This window comes from Paralichthys olivaceus, chromosome 1 (genome assembly GCF_024713975.1).
Source record: "Paralichthys olivaceus isolate ysfri-2021 chromosome 1, ASM2471397v2, whole genome shotgun sequence".
NCBI lineage: Eukaryota > Metazoa > Chordata > Actinopteri > Pleuronectiformes > Paralichthyidae > Paralichthys > Paralichthys olivaceus.
The window spans coordinates 5678373-5697560 of NC_091093.1; the positions used below are offsets into that span (position 1 = coordinate 5678373).

General features: G+C 40.1%; 1 protein-coding gene across 2 annotated transcripts in view; it reads right to left on the bottom strand.

Moving 5' to 3' along the window:
• rhpn2 (rhophilin, Rho GTPase binding protein 2) overlaps nt 1–19188 on the bottom strand; it is a 32601-nt gene that overhangs the window by 9646 nt on the left and 3767 nt on the right. For both annotated transcript variants that reach the window (XM_069534912.1, XM_069534968.1), the window contains exons 2-9: nt 16812–16927; nt 11520–11648; nt 5608–5683; nt 5040–5117; nt 4409–4533; nt 3961–4127; nt 1720–1907; nt 1393–1549 (exon numbers count right to left, since the gene is read on the bottom strand). In XM_069534912.1, the coding sequence (XP_069391013.1) occupies nt 1393–1549; nt 1720–1907; nt 3961–4127; nt 4409–4533; nt 5040–5117; nt 5608–5683; nt 11520–11648; nt 16812–16927 (1036 nt within the window). The remainder of the gene's footprint in view (nt 1–1392; nt 1550–1719; nt 1908–3960; nt 4128–4408; nt 4534–5039; nt 5118–5607; nt 5684–11519; nt 11649–16811; nt 16928–19188) is intronic.

The following is a 19188-nucleotide window of genomic DNA, read 5'->3' on the forward strand; positions in this document are numbered from 1 at the left end:
ATCACGTTGAACTGTAAAATGTGAAGCAGCGGATCTTTCTGGAAGCCTGACGAGTCCATTTCACAGAGACTGTATGAAGCATTTATTTAGCAGTGTGTTTGTGGTTGACCCGTTTACTGCAGTGGCCTTTATTCTGTCCTGATTTCTGGGCCTATTCCCTGTTTGCAGTTCTGTGGTAATTGCTCTATTCTCCTCAGTCACACAGGAATCTGTTAATGAGCTGCCAAACTCAAAGCTGCTCTGCTCCACTGTTCCCCTATTCAGTCCCGTCCCATTCACAGCACTGAGGAGAACTAGGACCATCCACTGTAAAATGAAGATTATCTGCTGTATTCAGTTTAATCTCTCGTAAATTTTAATGGTGAATATGTCATAAGAAAAACATGAGTCAAACAACAGTGCAAATGATGATGCATATGCAGAAGTAATTGTTTATTTTATGAATTATATAAATCTAGTGCTTTTAAATGATAAGTTGTTAAGTGAACTTTAAACCAAAATTAACGAGAAGCCATCAAGAAATGAAACAATATGCTAAATGATTGACAACTGTCACCACAGTTATTACTGCAGAGTTTTTGTTTGCTCTAAAAGCATCCTTCACATCCTCTCTCACTCAGTCTCTGGCTCTCACACTTCCTGTCTGTGCCATTTGATCATGTCGACGACCTTAAGACGCTCCACAAACTGTAATTCTCCAGCAGACTACAGTACTTACACTTCACTGACTCCAACTGGCTCTCTTATTTCCTTAAAGCTCTCTCTTGCCCTGTCTCTCTGAGCCGCGTTCCTGGAAACACAGCCTCTCTTTACCGTGGGGAGTGTGTCCCTTAAATAGCTGTTATGTAACAGCATTGTGGCTAGCTGTGGCTCAGACCAGCCATCTAACATGACCAACATGGTACCGTACAGCAGAAGTTTATGAGATGGATCAGGTTTTACAAGGCATTCAAGATCAGGCAGATGGAGTCTTGTAACTCCCACAAGTGTTTTTACACCTTGTAAACCAACAGTGGCACTGATATCACAGAGAAAGTTCATTAAATTTGAACCATCTAAAGTTGACTTACAACAAGCTACGTGATACGATGTTATATACTCCAGCTACTGCGAAGAGGGGCCCCGTTTGTTTAGCGTTTACAGTGTGTGAAGGTCACACCTCTCTACATAACATCGAGTACCTTGTGTCAGGTGCAGTTCACACTATATGCAAATGACTATGTATTGTCGCTCAGACAGTGGTGCTCAACACAGGCAGAGATATTGTATTGTGGCTTCAGTCTGCGATCACCAACTCTTCAGTTTCACTGAAGCTGACAATTCAACATCATCATCTTTTTAAAAAATAATCTGAGTGAAAGATTTTAATTTCTCCATGTACAGTTTACTTACACTGGTGGTCGAGCAGAGCTGAGGCTACGAAGTAGTGTGCCATGGAGCGGTAGTGGTTGGTTTTGACTTGTGACATGGTGGACCAGAACAATGGGACATTGTCTTTGATTGGCGTCTGGATCATGGACTGATGGACTTGGTCGTAAGTTTCCGAGACCTGGCAGGAAAAGAAAGACAGAGTTACTGATGTGGATACAATTTCTGGTGGAGATGAAGAATCTGAAGGTGGTGGCATTATCACTTTACATTTGCTTTAATTAGAGTACATCCCACTAAAGAAAAACAACTTTAAAGATGTGTGGAGTGCATGTCTGCCTGTGCTGGTACCTTAGCAGCCTCCTGGGCCATTTTCATCAGGGAGTGGAACTGGTTTCGAATCCCAGGCAGTGCAGTCTTCTCAAACAGACACTCCTGAGTCTGAGCAAGCATCATGCGGATCAGCATACTGAGCATGGCTGGACTCATATCGTAGCTGGGGGTGTGGGTGAAGGTCTCCTTCAGGTGGTTCAGGATACCTGGAGGAGATTGGGTCATCAGTACAACTCAAAAGAAAACCATTCCCACTCTGCAAAAATTATATTTAACACTCATTTTATTCAGTTGGGATGTTCTGAGACAAATCAATGGCATTGTGTGGTAGAAGACTTCAGTATTTCAGTTTGTGATTGTTTTTAAGACCTGTAGGGAATTAAATCTCTTTTCTCATGTAATCCAAACAAATTATTCAAGCAGCATCTCTCATTAACATCCACTGCTGGAATGGTTTTTCAATTTTGGGTTTTGGTTTGATCTTTGGATGAAAGCTGAATGGGAAACAGAGACATAGAGGTTATATGGGAGATTGTATTCATGCTTTCTGTCTTGGTAAAAATATTCAAATGTAGAGTAAATGGATCCCAACAAATTACTCTGAATCTAATAAAATATTCCATTTTAGAAAATTGATTTTTAACCTACCAACTTAAACTGTTTTATATAAAGGTAGTTCTAGTTAATATTTTGGGCCTTATTATAGCAACACTCATGTCTCACATTTATGTTGCAAAGTCATTTTATTACCTAACATTTTGATAATCTTGATTCCTTTGATCGTTCTAATCCAACTTTTTTAAATGGCTTTTATTTATCTATGTTGTTTTCTACTCTTTCTCTGTCCCTGTAATTAAACTCGATATGATTGTAAATGACAGTCACCTGACGATAATATCTCAAGAATAAATAGCGGTTGTAATCTAATGCAGTATTGTCATCTTCACCAGCCTGAAGGATGCTTTAACTCTGGTGAAGATGATCCACACCCGAGGTAGCAAGCCATTATGTTTAGTAAAACTGAAAAATAATTGTCACCTGCGTGGTTTCGGTAGCAAAGTATTATTTCCGTAACACTGAAACATCAACATGCATTAGATACAGTACAAAATAACATTGAGTTGATGAACAATATTAGTGCCATTACTATGATACATGTTTTGAGAAGGTTCCACACAGAAGTTATGTGACTCCATATGTCAGGTCATCGCCACCTTTTTCCCTCTGCAGGTCTGCTGCAGTTACTGCAGTATTCGCTGGGAGCAGTAGGATCAATGTCAGTGTGTTTCTTTAAAATTTAGCCAAAACACAAACCCTCTTCAATTAGTTTTTCATTTTCAATGGGAGCAATAAGACCATGAGCATTCCAACTGAGAGAGCCTCCCTCTTATTTTCCAGATTAAAAAGCTGGCAGCAGAGACTTGTAGACAACTTAATAACAGAGCACTGACTCACTAGACTTCATCTGAGACTCTGAGATATCCATCTGGCCCCTCCCATCCTCTTTTGTGTCACTGGCTGAAGGGCACTGCGGCAGCCCTTCAACAGCTAGCGTCCATGCCTGTCACTTACCGCCTCTTCACTCCAGTGACAATACTCCTCATCCTGTTTCACTTAGTACAGGCTGAAATTACAACTATCAAAGCAATACAACCAAACCCCCTGCTCATTCAAAGCTGTAATTATAATGCAATACTCCTCGTACGAGCCAAGTCATAATTCTATCAAGACTCGTCTGAGCTTCCTGAACTCTCTGAGAGCTGGGGAAGCAGCCTGTATGATTGGTACTTTCTGGAGCGCAGCCACATGACAAGAAGCCAGAGAAGCATCAACTGGATTCATTCTCCGTCACAGAGCCAAAGTCAGAGGGTGGAGGCTGATATAGGTTTTCAAAATATGGCTGTGTTTGCACTCGTACTTATTCACAGAACAGTGTATGCTTTTTTGATCTTAGGGTGATTCTAAAAATGTTTCCAAGGAAAAGGAATGCTTCATGTTCAGATAAATCACAGCACCTGGTGATGTTCAGCTAATATACATGCCAAACATTTAAAAAACAAAACAAAACAATTAAGACGACAGGTTGACACGACTGTTCATTATCTGTCCTCCTCTTGCTTCCTCTTAAGTTTTTCCTGTTTTTTTTAGATTAAAAAAATATATAAATAAATAAAGTTTCTCATTTGAACGTCTGACACTACAACTTCAAATAGAGGAATTATCACTTTAACCCAGTTTACCACTCCCATCTCTTCCTACCTGCAGCTTTCTGGAAGGACGAGATGGCCTCCTCCAGGCCGACTATTGTCTGTCTGTCACTGCGGGTACCAATCTGAGAGTAGAGGGCGGCCATGTTGAAGAGGATGCTGGCCTTCTCCAGTGACAGGTTCTGTTGGCACACTGGCACTCCTGTGAACGAGTCATACCTGAGGAAAAGAGGTGGGAGCTGTCACTGGCTCATCAAAACCACCACAAAATAAAATCTCTGAGTCTAAACCTCCATATTTGAAGGTTGTGAGGGTTTGAAACTGTAGGCTCATCTTCTCACTCTTATCCATCTCTGAATGAATGAAGTGAATTCAGCATTTAAAACCCCAAATGGCTCATGTTAACTACATTACAGAACAACTTAATTATAATGCTACTTGCTTGACTGCTGAAGTACATTCTAAACAATTTCACCTAATCTTATAGTTATATACAGTACCAGGTGAAGAAGATGCCAGTCGGGCGATTTGGGGAGAAGAATCTGCTCTCCATCAGAGGAAGATGGCTGTAGTATTTTGCAAACAGGTCCACTCCAGTTGTGTTTCGACTTGGTGTTCGGCAAGCCTACCACACGAAAGAAAACAGATTTGATAGTTGTAGGTTCACCCAAATCACAAAAACGTTATTTTGCACTCAGAATAATTTTCCCTGACTGTCTGGATAATTTCACTTCTATGTACTGTGACTTTAAGATTTAAGTCTCTGAAAATAGTGCCAATTAAAAAAATGCACAGCAATGAAGCAGCACACTGCTGCAAATCCAGCAAGGTCTGTGAACAAACAAAAAGTGAGACATTGTTTCTGGAAAGATGCTTTGCTGTTATTCAGCCGTTTTTGTGAACTGCAAAATACCATTCACCTTTATTAGATTATTATGTCAATAATAAAAAGAAATGTGATTTAACTGCAAACTTTTAATTGCTGGATGTGTTAAACTCTTTAAATACACTGGGAGAAATTATCAATCTAAAACCCTTTGTTTTATTTGTCTCTAAACAAACTAAAGATCACTAGAGCAAAAAACACATCAGAAACATATGCTGTCAGACGGGGCCGTGAGTGTTTACTACCTGTCGCAGGTCCATCAGATCAGCAATCTCATCTTCATAACTGTTGCCTTCTTCACTGTAGTGCTCCAAGATAAAGTCCTGTCAACAACAAAATAATCTCATCATCTCAATACAAACCTTTCTATACTTTGCACAGAAATCAGGGCGGCTGGTGAAAACCATCATTAGCACAATTGACCTGCTCAAAGATTATCACCTCAGAATACCTCCCAGAATGGGCGTCAACAAACCACAACAGGTAATTTCAAGTTGTTATTATTATTATTATTTTCATAAATTCGCCGTTAGGACATTTACCGGTGTAATTAACTACTGACCCAATTTAGCTGATATGGGACATATATTTTTCAAGGCAGATGTTGTACTGTTCCTGAATAAATAGAGAACATAGCATAGGTGCAGTCAATGAGACACTAATCCATGCTGAAAAGCGACTTGAATTTTGAAATGACTATATCCTCATATATATACTGTATATACACATAAACACAGCTATATATATACAGTAACTTTTACATTGTGCTGTTGTAAGGGGGGAATGGTGAAACTGCTGTTGTTTTTTCTGTACCTTGAATGGAGCAGAGAAGTCGACTTCTTTTGTCTCCTTCAGACCCAGAGCAATGAGGGGGATGTTGGCAGTTTCCCTGTACACAAAAGAAAAAGACAAACGTCATGACTAACCATTCTATCATAATCATTATGCATATGAGGTAAATGCTCTCGAAGCTTGCTCACAGACGTGTTGGCAGTGAGGACAGTAACACAGGAAACACATGATACAGCACTTAAAAGTGCTTTTTTGATTCATAGACAATTAAGAAAGGCTCATTCTGTGAACATCCACCACGAGTCTACGGATAGATTACGAGGTTAATGGTGAAGAAAAGCAGGTTCTGAGGTGCGGCACATGACATCACAAACAAGAAACTCCCTTTGACCATAGGCCAAGCCTTGTTATGGATATCATGTTGATTACAATCATATTAGTTCAAAATCATGTGTACATTTCTGGGATCAGCCTGGTCACAACAGCCACAGCTTTGTGGCTTTAGAAATGCTAATTTAGAAAGTTTATGTTTTCATTGAATCTTAAGTGTGGTTTCATGGTAAGTCTGGATTAGACAGATGGTGCTGTTCGAGCAAGGCACTGCACACACTGGGGGGGGGTCAGGATTTAAAGGTGAATGAGGCCCCCCCACACACACCACCTTGTCTTGTAAAGCTGCGCAGCTTTAAAAACAGGCTTTTTACCCTCTATTATTGAAACTCACCAAACAGAAAACAGAAGGCACCATAAAACACCAGGGTAACCCTCTGTTTTGATCTTAGTTGCAGTGATTACATTTGTCATGCTGCAGTTACCTGGAGGTTCAATCTGCTGACAGATGGAAAGCAGGTTCAGCTTGTTATCAGAGCTGAGGAAATATAAACTGACAGGTAACTGCTGATGATCAGACAGAGTCTTTAAAAAACCCCAGCCCTCCCCCACCTAGAGAAGAATAATGAGGCGTCGCTAAATGCTTTGCTCTTTTTAAAAACATATCCGGGTTGCTTCTGGTTGAGTTTGACATTTAAGTTATTAAAAAAACATTGAGGCCAGCAGCAGCAGCAAGTATTCATTAATGATCTTAGCCTAAATCTATTATAATCACAACTCTTTAAATAGAAGAGATGAGGGATGAAAACAGAGTTTTCACTGCACAAGACATCAACAACAGAAGCACCAGAAACCAAACTGCTCACACTCATTCATCACTTGATGATAAGGCAGCATTCCTCTGGCACACTGGCTCTGTGAATCACAGAAACCCTCATTCATCAGTAACACTGACAGAGCACAGTGGAGGCTGCAGCGTGATCCATTAGTGCCTGTAGATGAGATCACTGCTCTTTTCTCTGGCTTGGACCGAGGGAGAGGGTGGGAGGAGGGGGTGAGGATATCTGTTCTGTAGAGAATCTGAAATGTTAAAAGCCCCCTAAGAAGTTCACTCCCCCCCCATCCCTTCTCCACCACCGTTTAAAGTGCCAGTGTCCAAGGCATGGAACAGACGATCACCCAGTCCAACCCCAAGCTCTGGTTTACAGTGATAATCCTGCACAAATGCCTGAAGTCACAATACTAAGGCCAGTCAATTATATAGAGGTAATTGTATGACATTCTTTTTTAGGATTAATCCCTTGAGATGTATCATTTTGTTATTAAGGACATCCTAAGGTTGAGAAAAAAGTTGTGAATTTACGAGAATAGTCAAATTTCTATGAGAAAATAGTCATAGATTTTAACAAAGTAAAGTTGTAATGTTATTGCAAGCAAAAAGTAATTCATTTCATTTCTTAATATTCTATTGTTATTAGTATCAGGACACAGAGAGAACAACACATACTGTACTTGGAGGAAGTTGCCTCTTGAGTGGAGGAGGAAATGTTTTTGTAATGGTCCAGTAAGATTTAAGGTGCAGGAGTAAAATTCCAGGGAGCACAAGTTCCCTGAGCTGTTTATTTTCTCATTCAATTGTGACTATTTCTTGAATATTACAACTTTATTCAGATAACTTTACAATTTTCTACTGGAAATATCTCAGATTTTTTCCCCTTTAAGTGGCTTTAATACTCTGTTGTACAATCTCACCATTTATCATAAACAAGAAATTGTTTTTCTTACAAACAACCAGTTGTCATAGTCTACAGGAGCAGAGGAGCTCTCATTCTAGTGCCAATGACTCCACTTTATCTATACCAACAAAGTGAATGAATCCGCCTGTTGTGCTGATATCTTAATCTGACTGTTTTCATTTGTTATCACTTCAGCGATGCTGATCCAGAGGAGGTTCAGTTTGTTGTCCAGGTCAAGAACAGTACACCAAGGAACTGAACAAACATTTACTACATTACAAATCCAAGAAGGAACAACAGTTTGGTGTCAAGAGTGTCACAGAATGAAAATTATGCTGATTAATGTACATCATTAAAATAATGTTCAACATTTCCTTTCTGTATTGGTTTTTATAATTGATAAGATTAACAAGAACTAGGCAAGATTAGCTGCTGTTTTTTTTATTTAGTGCTTAGAGTAGGTCACCTATTTCATGTACTGTGTACTGCATCACTCACATCTACTGTACGTGCTCTCTGTGTTGCATTACCTCATGCCAAAACCAGCTAAATCTGGTCTGAGTGAGAAATAACTATTGAAGGACACTATTCAATGGATGACTGACCCGGTGGGAAAAGCCTAGAAAGGCGAGCTGAGGTTTTTGTTTCTGCAGCTGAGACTCAGGTTGTGTTTCAGGCTTAGAGGAGGAGGCTAATTCTCCATTGTGGCAGTGCAGCGTCATCCCTGAGAAATATCTGATATTCCCACGTACACGTTACCTGTGCATCTGTATGTATGGCCTTTTGTATATCTGGTAGTGTGAATGTGATGACATGAAACATATGGACTCGGTCCGTGTTTAATTTTCTATTAAACAGACAAAATGGTGGACAGGTGATGGCAGTTTTTCAGTCTGTCTATTGTCTGTGCATTAAGCAGGCTGAATGTTCCCACACTCGAATCTGCATGGTCCCATGTGACAGAGGACACTTGGGCCAAGCGCTTGTACCGATTTTGTTGTTTGTTTTGCTGTTCGATTTTGATGATGTTGCTGCCATGTTCATCATTAGTAAACTAATTGTGTTTCTCTTAGTGGCTGATATGCAAAGTTATAATGCCTCCAAAACAGCGACAGGCAGTGGCCAAAGGCATTATGTTTTTTAGTTTTGTGAAGGTGATATGTCAGGAACACATATGTCAGGGAATTTCATTACATCTGACACAAACATCCACTTGGTTTCAAGGATAACCAAGGAGTAGAATTAGGAGGGTTAAAGGTCAAGGTCACTGTGACTTCACAACACTCTTTTTTGCCTTGTGAACACTTTATCTGAGTAACGCCCTGAGATAATCTTTTCAAATATGCTACATACATTCACTCGGACGCCCAGATTAGCTGATTAGATTTGGTCGGTCAAAGTCACAGTGGTCTCACAAAACATGCTTTTTGCCTTTTGAACATGACATCTGAAGACCGCCTGAATGACATTTCTTCAAATTCTGACACTTGATTATAGGTCACAGCAACCTCATACGAGTCTGGAAATGTACACAGACTGAACCTGTACTAGTATTTCTAGTTTTATAAAAGATAAGATGGAACCCAAATGCCTTCACAGCAGACAAATTGTAAGTTGCTGTTGGTAACGACATAAGTTCAGTCATGGCGTGAAACACAAAATGCATCCAGGGAAATCTTGACTCCACCAATATTCACACATAAGGTTAACTTACACAAGAAGTCCTGTTTGATTGCAAAACAACACCTGATTTATCAGGTCAAGTTCTCACACTCTGCTTACAGCATGGAGACTAGAGGAGCCAAACAAACTAATCTGGTCTTTTTGCAGCACCAACACAAGTAGGTTTTTGGTTTTATAAGGTGATCAGCAGATTTACACAAGAATTTAGAAGAAAACTGAGTCTGGATCTCATAACAAATTCCCTTTTATATTGTTTACAAGCAAACAGCCTGATCAGCAGCAGCTTGATACTTCAAAACCTAATCATGTAGGATTCATGTCAATGACCCTTAGAACCATTACCATAGTTACCAGCACACAACACCCCCATCCCTCACAGCCCTACACAACCCCCATATCTGCCCCATCGTTCTACTGCTCAGTTGTTATTTGTTGCCATAGGTAACATGGCATCTAAAACAGAAGATTGTGTGTGTTTGAGTAGTAGATATATGTATCATACATATATTGGTGCCTCCTGGAGGTGGAGGGCACAGGCTTTTTGGTTTTGCCTTATGTGTGTGTAAGTGAATGTGTGGAGCAGGATTAGTGTGTTCAGCATATGTATAGCGTGTGCGTGTGTGTGTGTGTGTGTGTGTGTGTGTGTGTGTGTGTGTGTGTGTGTGTGTGTGTGTGTGTGTGCGCGTCCAGGCAGACGGCTTACAGAGGCCTCAAGTGTTCTTAATAAAAAGACCCAGCTGGAGGCAGATGTACTTCAATCAGGCAGAACATCCATTTCAGTTAATTTGCAGTAACCTACAAAGACTTTTAAATTCAATACATTACACAATGAAAATATTACATTGCCCTCAATTCATATTTTATTACATATAAAATTGAGCCCCTCCCAGTCTTCAAAGGGCTGTCCATGGTTACAATGCATGTGGTTATTTTGTCCTGATGTCTTATCTCAAGGAAGTAGAAGTTATCTACAGCACACAGATGCCAATCCTCAAATAACATCTCTCACCACTTTTAGAAATCTCTTTATTTCCATATTACAGTCATCAAGTCCTTAGTGTTTAACTTGACACATGACATAAACACGACAGTGTCAACCACGCCCCACAGAAAACACCAGCACCTATCACACACCTCGACACACCCGGTCGTCAGGCTGACAAACTTTGAACCAGATGTTTATCTCATTCATATCCAGCTCCTCTCCTCTTGGTCTGAGTGTTGTGTCCCACAAAAAACAGCTGATCCAGCTCAACAACAACAAACTCCCACTTTACGTTCTTGTGATTCTGTGCGTCTCTTTTCCCCACACCTCCCTTCTCTGTTCCTCTGTAATCGAGCACTTGAGCCGTCAGTCTCATGTTGGCTGCCAATTTACACAGTGTCTCTGTGTTCTATTGGTCTTGTTTTAACAGCAATCTGAGGGTTACATCTCCAGACTGAGGACTTATTTAAATTCTGATGACTTTGAACAGTCCTCACTCACAACAGGTTTGGAAAATCGAAAGCAGGATACAGTATTTGGGGGAGTCGAGGTGGAGACACTGATTATTATTATTACCATATTTCTGCTCACTGCTTTGACATGGCAAGATAGGCCATGAGCCTAAGCAGAGCTACTATGTACTCTTAGAGGACCCTCCTTGTTTCTCACTTATTATGATTTTTTCTTACTGGTGCAGTGCCCGTTGTAAACCTGCCTGCCTTGGCCTGTGTTAATGCTCCAAAGAAACAAACAGTGTGCTATTACTGTAAAGGCAAATCGCCAAAGAAGGAAGTGATTCCATAAATGTTGTAACTGTCTGTGTCAGTCCGATACGGTGAATTAAAAAGAATATATATCAAAGCGATCTAGCTAGAATATTATAATATATATAATAGTGATATTGACCAGAATTTGACCCAGTTGTCCATGGACTAAATGCACTTGTCGCTTCTTTCTTGACCATACCACAAGTCCAAACCAAGACCAAACTCAACACTGCACTTTGCATGACCACAAAGAATACATATGCCAAGTGGAAAAGTTGATTAGCCAAACAGTTCGCAAGATATACACATAAAGACAGACGATGGTGGAAATAGTAGCTAGATGATCATTTTTAAATTAGTCAGTGTCTTGTATAGGAGGAGTATAACCAGTAGAATCAGTAAAAGAAAAAGAAGAGTCATGTTTATACTCACTGGGTGCTCTGGTAGACCTCCACTGAGCTGTTCAGTCCTTCCAGCTGTCCCATCAGTAGCTGCAGGTTGGCGTTCACATAGCTCAGCTCCAACAGAACCATCTCTTTAACCTTGTTATTAGATGTGGCCCTGCTCACAGGAGAGATAGGTGGGAGAGAAAGAGGTGGAGAGAAAGAGAAAGAAAAAAGGTTATAACATGTTTGACTTAAAGAGAGGGCAGAAAAAAAGAAATATCAGCCTTGTTATTATCCACTCTGAGCCAACCCAGCTTTCCTGCCTCTGATTATTAAAACAAGTGGTATTCTGGACCACAGACCTGCGTCACTGTTCCCTGCTGTGCACTTCATTTACTCTCCAGCTCACAGCAAAGATCTGCAGCTGCAATGTAACTCAACAGCTCATTCCCACGGTAAGGAGAATGTTACCATTACATGATCAACTTGATATGATCACACTGTCTATGCAGCAATACACAGGAAAGTGGGCAAGAGGGCCGATATCTGTAAATGTAAAAAGTCACAAGCACAACCACAATCCTGCCACATTTAGGTTTTGTAAAAGGTCACATTAACATGGTTTCTTAACAAAGCATTCTGGGAGTTAAGTAAACCTGTTCAAACATAAAAATAAAAAAAATCAACATCCCTAAAGAATTCTTCATGTGATTGATTTGTGTCCAATTTAATTTTGCACAATTTCTGAAACAAAAACATAACAAATACATTTATGTGTTAAGGTGAAGAAGAACCTTCTTCTAAATCTGTCCCTGTGTGTGTGTGTCTGTGTGTGTGTGCATGTGCTGAGTATCTATAAGGAAACCCAGATAAGGTATTAGGATTCACTGCACAGAAGAGATAAGGCTGTAATGACAGTCTGAGGGGCGTGTGTCAGTGTTGTGTGTGTTTGTTAGCATAGTCAAGTTAATGGATCCTTTGAAATGCAGAATTTATTATACATTATCACTTGCTGACAATCTGTACACACACACACCCCTCAGGGGTGTGATATATCCTTATCTCTGGTTTACAGTGAAACACTACACATTATCTTTCAGTCATAACTAATGGGACCCACACTTACACCCCCACGCCCCAAACCTGTTAGTCCACAGACGTTTGACTGTTGTCAACCAGAGCCTGTCTCTATGTCACCTGCTTGCTCTCTCTCTCTCTCCCTCTACCCTGTAATTACAGAGGATGTTGTTTTTTTTAAAAGGTGAAATGTGAAGAAGCACCTGCAGCTCTTTGATATTAGACTATTATTAGAGCCATCATAGATGTTCAAGATCTGAATACTGTGGTGGAACGTGTGTTAAATATATTTAGGAATCGCTGGATAAAGTAAAAGTATTGGTTTAATCAGAATAGCCAGACAACTGGAAATTTGACTTTGGGGGCGTTCCTGATGAAATTTCCAACTGAGAACATCAGACTTCCCAGTTCAAAGGGTGCATACCATATCTTGTCTTTTACAGAGTGTTGCATTATGGGTAATCTGTAGCCTTTGTTGCTGATGTTGCTGCGTGCAAAGTTTTTGAGTGTGTCTATAGTGAGTCTTTCAGAGTTCATCAGCCTGTGTTTAGTTAGTCCAGTTTAACCTGCAGGAGTCTGAAGGCTGATGTAACATGCTCTGCTGCCACTGAGGAACTATGTTCATGAGTAGTGAAGCAGGGAGGAAATCTGTCAAACAAGCACTCGGTCTGTCACAAATGATGAGCTCAAAAACACTGAAGTCCGAAAACTGTTAAATGTCAGAGAAAATAATCGTGTCAGAGAGAGATTAATTCTTTGCAGAGACTCGGTCAGATGACTAGTGGCTCCTGGAACAGGAGTTTGTTATCTACTGATGTCAAACAGGACAAGATGTGTGGTTTAGGTGAAACAATGAAACTGCGAGGGGAGGACTTCAGCACATACCGTTCACTTTATCAGTGAGCATATTTGTTTCACTTTTCTTCTTGCCATTGTCTGAATCCCTGAGTGAACAGCGAAAAATAACAACCCGTTGAGGAAAAAGACTTTAAGGACAAAGAGGTTATTATTAATATCAGGGAAATGAATATCATCCTGCAGTGCATGGGAATCGGAGTGTAAACCAGCAAGTGTGGTTTCACTCAAGATATAGCTATTCTTAATTATGTATTGATGTTTTTGGTCAACTAACAGTTGTCTTTACAAAAAAGGCAACATCAAATACTTTATAGGACAAAACACTGATCTGAGACCAGCTGTAACAACAGACATCACTAAGCTAATTAATGTCAACTTTTAGCTTGAACAAGTCAAGCACTGCACTCACATCACTGTTATACCTTCCCAACTGTACAAAAAGTCTGTTGTTGAGGGAAAATATCTTATCTAGCTTATCTAAGCGAATATCTAAATATCTATATATAGTTATATAACAGAAAGTGAGTGTTCTCCAAATATTATCTCTGAGACTCTGATAAAATACAACAAGTAACACTGATTCTGAATAACTGAGTGGATCTACTTTTTTCAATAGAAAATGGATTGTTATCAGAATAAATTGTCATCGATAAAGGCCTTACTTTCTATCTATACCTCAGAGGAGATGAGAAGAGAAAGAAGAGAACTGGTCAGACCAGACTGACTCCACCTGTTGCTGATAGAGAGAAGAATGCAGAACCAGAGAGAAGAAATAAAGACGTGCACACATGCACACACACACCGTAACATTAACCATCACAACTATCTAACCCTGAACGAATAGCAGCCTGGAGCCTAAAACGAAGTCTTAACCCTCATAAAGCAGTCTGGACCCATGGGGGCCTTGATTTGACCATAGGTTGTGGGTGTATTCAGCCCCCACATGATTTAATAACAGGTTCACAAACACACACACACACGGTTTTTAGTTTTGGCAAATAGCTTAGATGAAAATTTAACACGTCATCTCTTGTTTTTTTTCATCCTGGGGAGCTGAGAATCTGCTTTTAACATGAGTACAGAAATACAATCCTGGTAGATGTTGAAGTAAGTGAGGTACCCATGACAACCATGTTGTAGTGGCCATACCAAAAGACACAAACACACACATACAAACCTTATATGATTTAAGGCTTTAAAAATAAAGCTGAGGGCATACCTGAAACTCAAAGATGCACCCGGGCTGTTGTCTGCAGCTGTGTTGGCACACACACACAAACATATACACACACACACACACTCACACACACAGAGTCCACTTGCCCCTGGCCTTAGCTGGGCAGACTATCTGAGGACAGGAATGTGGAGGCTTCTGAGACTGACTGTAGTCTGCCGAACAGACACACACACAAGCACACAAGCGTGCACGCACGCACACACACACACAGGCACACACACTAATCCAGGAATCCCAGTGGGAGAAGTTGAGGGTTATTGTCTTTATAGGAGAAAAGGTGTACTCTTGAATCTTTTGATTTTCTAGACAGGAAGCTACAGCTTCAGTGACAAAACATACCACAAGGTACTTTTTCAGTGTAACCTTATGCCACAAAGTGCACCTTCATAAACAGAAGTATAATAATCAAATGCAATTCAATACAGTCAGCCTGCAGTAAACACTTCTTTTACAAAGCTTATAATTTTCAAACTGTGTTGACACTGTCAGTGAGCTGTGCTCCAGCTGATTTTACTATGGACATTTCTGAGGTTGTAGTTTTCCCACACATTGTGCTGTGGATTTCCCGTAGACAATTAACTACAATAAAAAGCCATAAAAAGATGACGTTTGATTCTGGAAGTTTTCTGCTTCATATTTTTGTCTCACCAGGAAGCTAATAGCTGACAGACATGTTTGTTTTCCAGTGGAGCAGGTTTTGGTGGTGTTACATTTGCATCCAGAATTTAAAACAAAACAATTTTCAATCTCTTGATCTCCTTGCCTGACATCAACAGACAAATTCACATTTGTTAACAGGTCTCAATTAATTTTCAATGTCCAAGGGGCTTTATCAGTAAAAAAAGAGTAGAGCTCCATAAATTATTGTCCTAAAAATCAACAAAAATGATGAAAAACAAGAATTTTTGAGTTCTCTACTGATGAACATCACATCCTTCCAACAAGTTTCATTGAAATTTGATTAAAACCTATTCTCCTCGACAGAGGTGATAACAACAACGTAAAAGGGAAAAGAGTTTAACACTAATGTAAACACTGCATTATTGGTCCGGCACAATGAAAGGCTGTTAAACATAAAAACTGTACAAACATTCATTCATCAATTTTTGACTGGAGAAGCTTCAGCCTGGTGTGAATTTCCACTTGCATTGTCTGGAATGAACCAACATTTCTTTACAGAAAGTGTATTAAAAGCCAATCCTTTATTTGTTTTACAGGTGGCTCTGAGTATCACAATATATACTAAAACAAGTGTTGAATTAGTGACTAAACATTGTGATGATCCAAACCATATTTACTGTTTGAATGCCATGTTATACTGTTTTTATAATATGCAATTTAGTTTAAATTCTAGGAATGAAACTAGTGTTAGTCATCAGGATGTTGAGAAAAACAGCCTCTTACATGACTGCACAAAAAGAACAAGGGTTCAGAGGCTGTGACAGAGCAGTGGAGTTGCTCACATTTCGCTGTTGTATTGTGCCTGCTGGGAAGTCTGATCTCAAATCCTGAACAGGTATTTCAACAGATAGAAGATATTTCTAGCTCTCAGAGAACAGACACATTTGGCTTTAGACTTCCGACCACCACAGCTAAACAGAGAACAAAATTATAAAAGGCACCCAGATCTATTCAAAACTCCTGACAGGAAGCATGACTGCTTTGAGACTTCTAATAAAAAACAAAAGCCCAGGAAAATGTCTTTTTTTTTCTCAGGACACATTTCTCAGTAGCACTTTGAGCAAACAAACTGCTCCTTGTGTTATCATTTATTATCATCTGCCCACTTTTGGTCGTTTTAAGCCTCACCAAGAATTTCTGGCAGCTCATAAACACGACGATGACGGAAGAGAAGCCAGACCTGTCCCAACATCAACAGACCAGAGTTTACAAAGGGTCATATATACCACAGTGATCTACCTGCCAGGCAATACAGATGAATGAGTGACGCACCAATGCATGATGTGAGCACAGATATAATTAGAATGGCTGGCCTTCCCTTATGACTACTGCAGTTGCACATATGTGCATATGTGTATTTATGTTATGAGGTGAGCGGATCCTACACTCTGTTCTCTGTATGTTTTAGACTGAGTCTATCTCCCCACTGATAATCAGACACACAGTATGTACAATGCATGTTTTTATGGCTCATTTTGTTCTTACTTCAGCAGGTTCTCAGCTCCGGCCCTCATCCTCATCTCTTTGATGATCTCATGGTTCAGACTGGCTCGCTTGTTCTGCAGTTTGCTTCGTCCAGTCTGGGCGAATGGGTTACAACCCTGAGATTAGGAGACACAAGAACAGTCAGGTCAGCAGAGAATAATAACATAATGCATTGTTGTGAGGGAGAAAACTGAACTGAACTAAACCTGGGACCGCTTCAGGAGGATTCAAGCCTCCATACATGAGGAGCCCACTCAACCAGATGAGCTAATGGGCACCACCATCTTTATTCCAGGGGAATCCCAGGAAGTTATACTACGTTCTGCTGAACTAGTCTTACTTCTTATTCAGAGCACCCAGCAGTTCTTTAGTTTCAATCTGAAAATGTCACCTGTATAAACTTAAATCTATTCTTAAAACTATATTATAATTGATCACACAATTATTAGATGTGTGCTAACTTACAGGTCACATTTGCTCTATACATTCCTGTGACATTAACATCTTTTAAAATTGATTTTTGAGAACTATTACTTTATCTTTACAGTACATTTTCATCAAAGTTGGGGTGTTTGTGTGTGTACATGTAATGGCCTGTTTGTGGCTGTACTGCGTGTCCTTGTCTCTATCACAACCACAAGTGTCCCAGCCTTCCTAAGTCAACAGGCTGTCAGTCACTCACAGCAGCACAGATAAACTGACCTCAGACATTCATAGTGACTGACTAACTAACAGCATAGGCCACGCCTCTGCTGTGGATGGAAAACACATTGTGATGACTGTGATGTACGGAGACCTGTCAGCTCAGTAAAACCAGTTTACTATCCTTACTCAGCTTGAAAACCTTTTCATTGGCTTGATTTAATCTGATGTCAGAAGTAAAATCAGCTTCAGTTTCTGCTGAGGAACATAAGGGCCAGAGGTCACATCTCTCACCTTAAAAACCTGTACGAAATATTTGCGTGATCATACAGATGTCAGAGATGACACTGAACCAAAGACAAAAAACATATATATCCTATTTATCATACTTTAAATTTCAAAGTGCATCTTCCTTTGTGCCGTGGTAAGACACACATCAGCATAAGGGAGGCTTATGACTCATTTTCAAACAATAGCCTAAACGTGGTGTCACTCCTGTTACTTAAAAAGACTTGGGGTGTTTTTCATAATTGGTTTTAATGACTGAACGGGAAGGAAATGAAAAGAATAGTTTTTACGGACGTCAAATTCTGGAAATATTTGTTAACACATGATTAAATGTATCGCAGAGAAGAGAGGAACTTAAACGCTACAGAGATTAGTTCATCGCCAGAAAGATGGAGTTGAAGAATTTTGGAGCAAAACACAAAACATCCACAATTAAAGAAGTGTAAAAAAGAAAACCCTGTTCACACCTGTCAAAACTTTGCTTTTGGATCTTCTCCCCAATTTTCTACCCTGCTGCATTCAAAGTGGAGAGGTTGCCGACAGCTACCTGGCCCCATTACACATGGTGCCACCTGATATTGAGAAGATCTCACTAAACCTCCTCTTCTCCTCTCACAACTTCTGCTCTGTCAATGATATACCTGTACAGTGATCCCTCACGTGGCCTGTGACAGATTAGATATCATAGTTTTTGCAATTAGTATGGTAATGACACCATGACGTTATGAAACCACAGCCATCGTAAAATTGGTCAAACCTGATATCACTACAGTCAGGACATTCAGACTATAGTCGTTGGTGAGCATTTTACCCTGCACCACCTGTATGCCCTGCACCTTCCACATGGGTTTACATCTGAGTCATATCACTGAGGAGACACTGCCTGTCAGATGAAGAACAGAACAGAGGAACCTGACTCCTGTGCTTATTTCAACACGAGAGTTCAAACTGTTGCACCATGGGTCACATTTAATAGGACATTTTTTGCTTACTTTTTTTTTTTGCTTAATTCCCTCTACAACCACTGAGCATTCATCACCTGGGTGTGCCTCTACAAACACGTCAGTGACCTGAGAGTGTAATGATTAACCATTAATACAAACAAAGCCTTGGTATTTACCAACTGAGCGGTATTGAGGCCCGCGAGGCCATGGTGTGGCTGGACAGAGAGGGAGTTATTCTTGGAATGACGGGAGAGTGAGGACATTATTACACAACAGGGTAGGGCATGAACTTATTGCAGCATGTCATCGTGCTGATCATGACATCAAAAATGGGGTGTACTGTATGTTTTTTTAAGAGAACAAGGGAGTGGCCTGTGGTTGATAGTAACCACAGCAACAGGATTCCATTTCTGATATGAAGGACGCTATGAAACTTCAGCCTGTGATTGCATTCCAAATAAATTATCCTGATCCTTTGCTGCTAATTCGATACCTTTTACAAT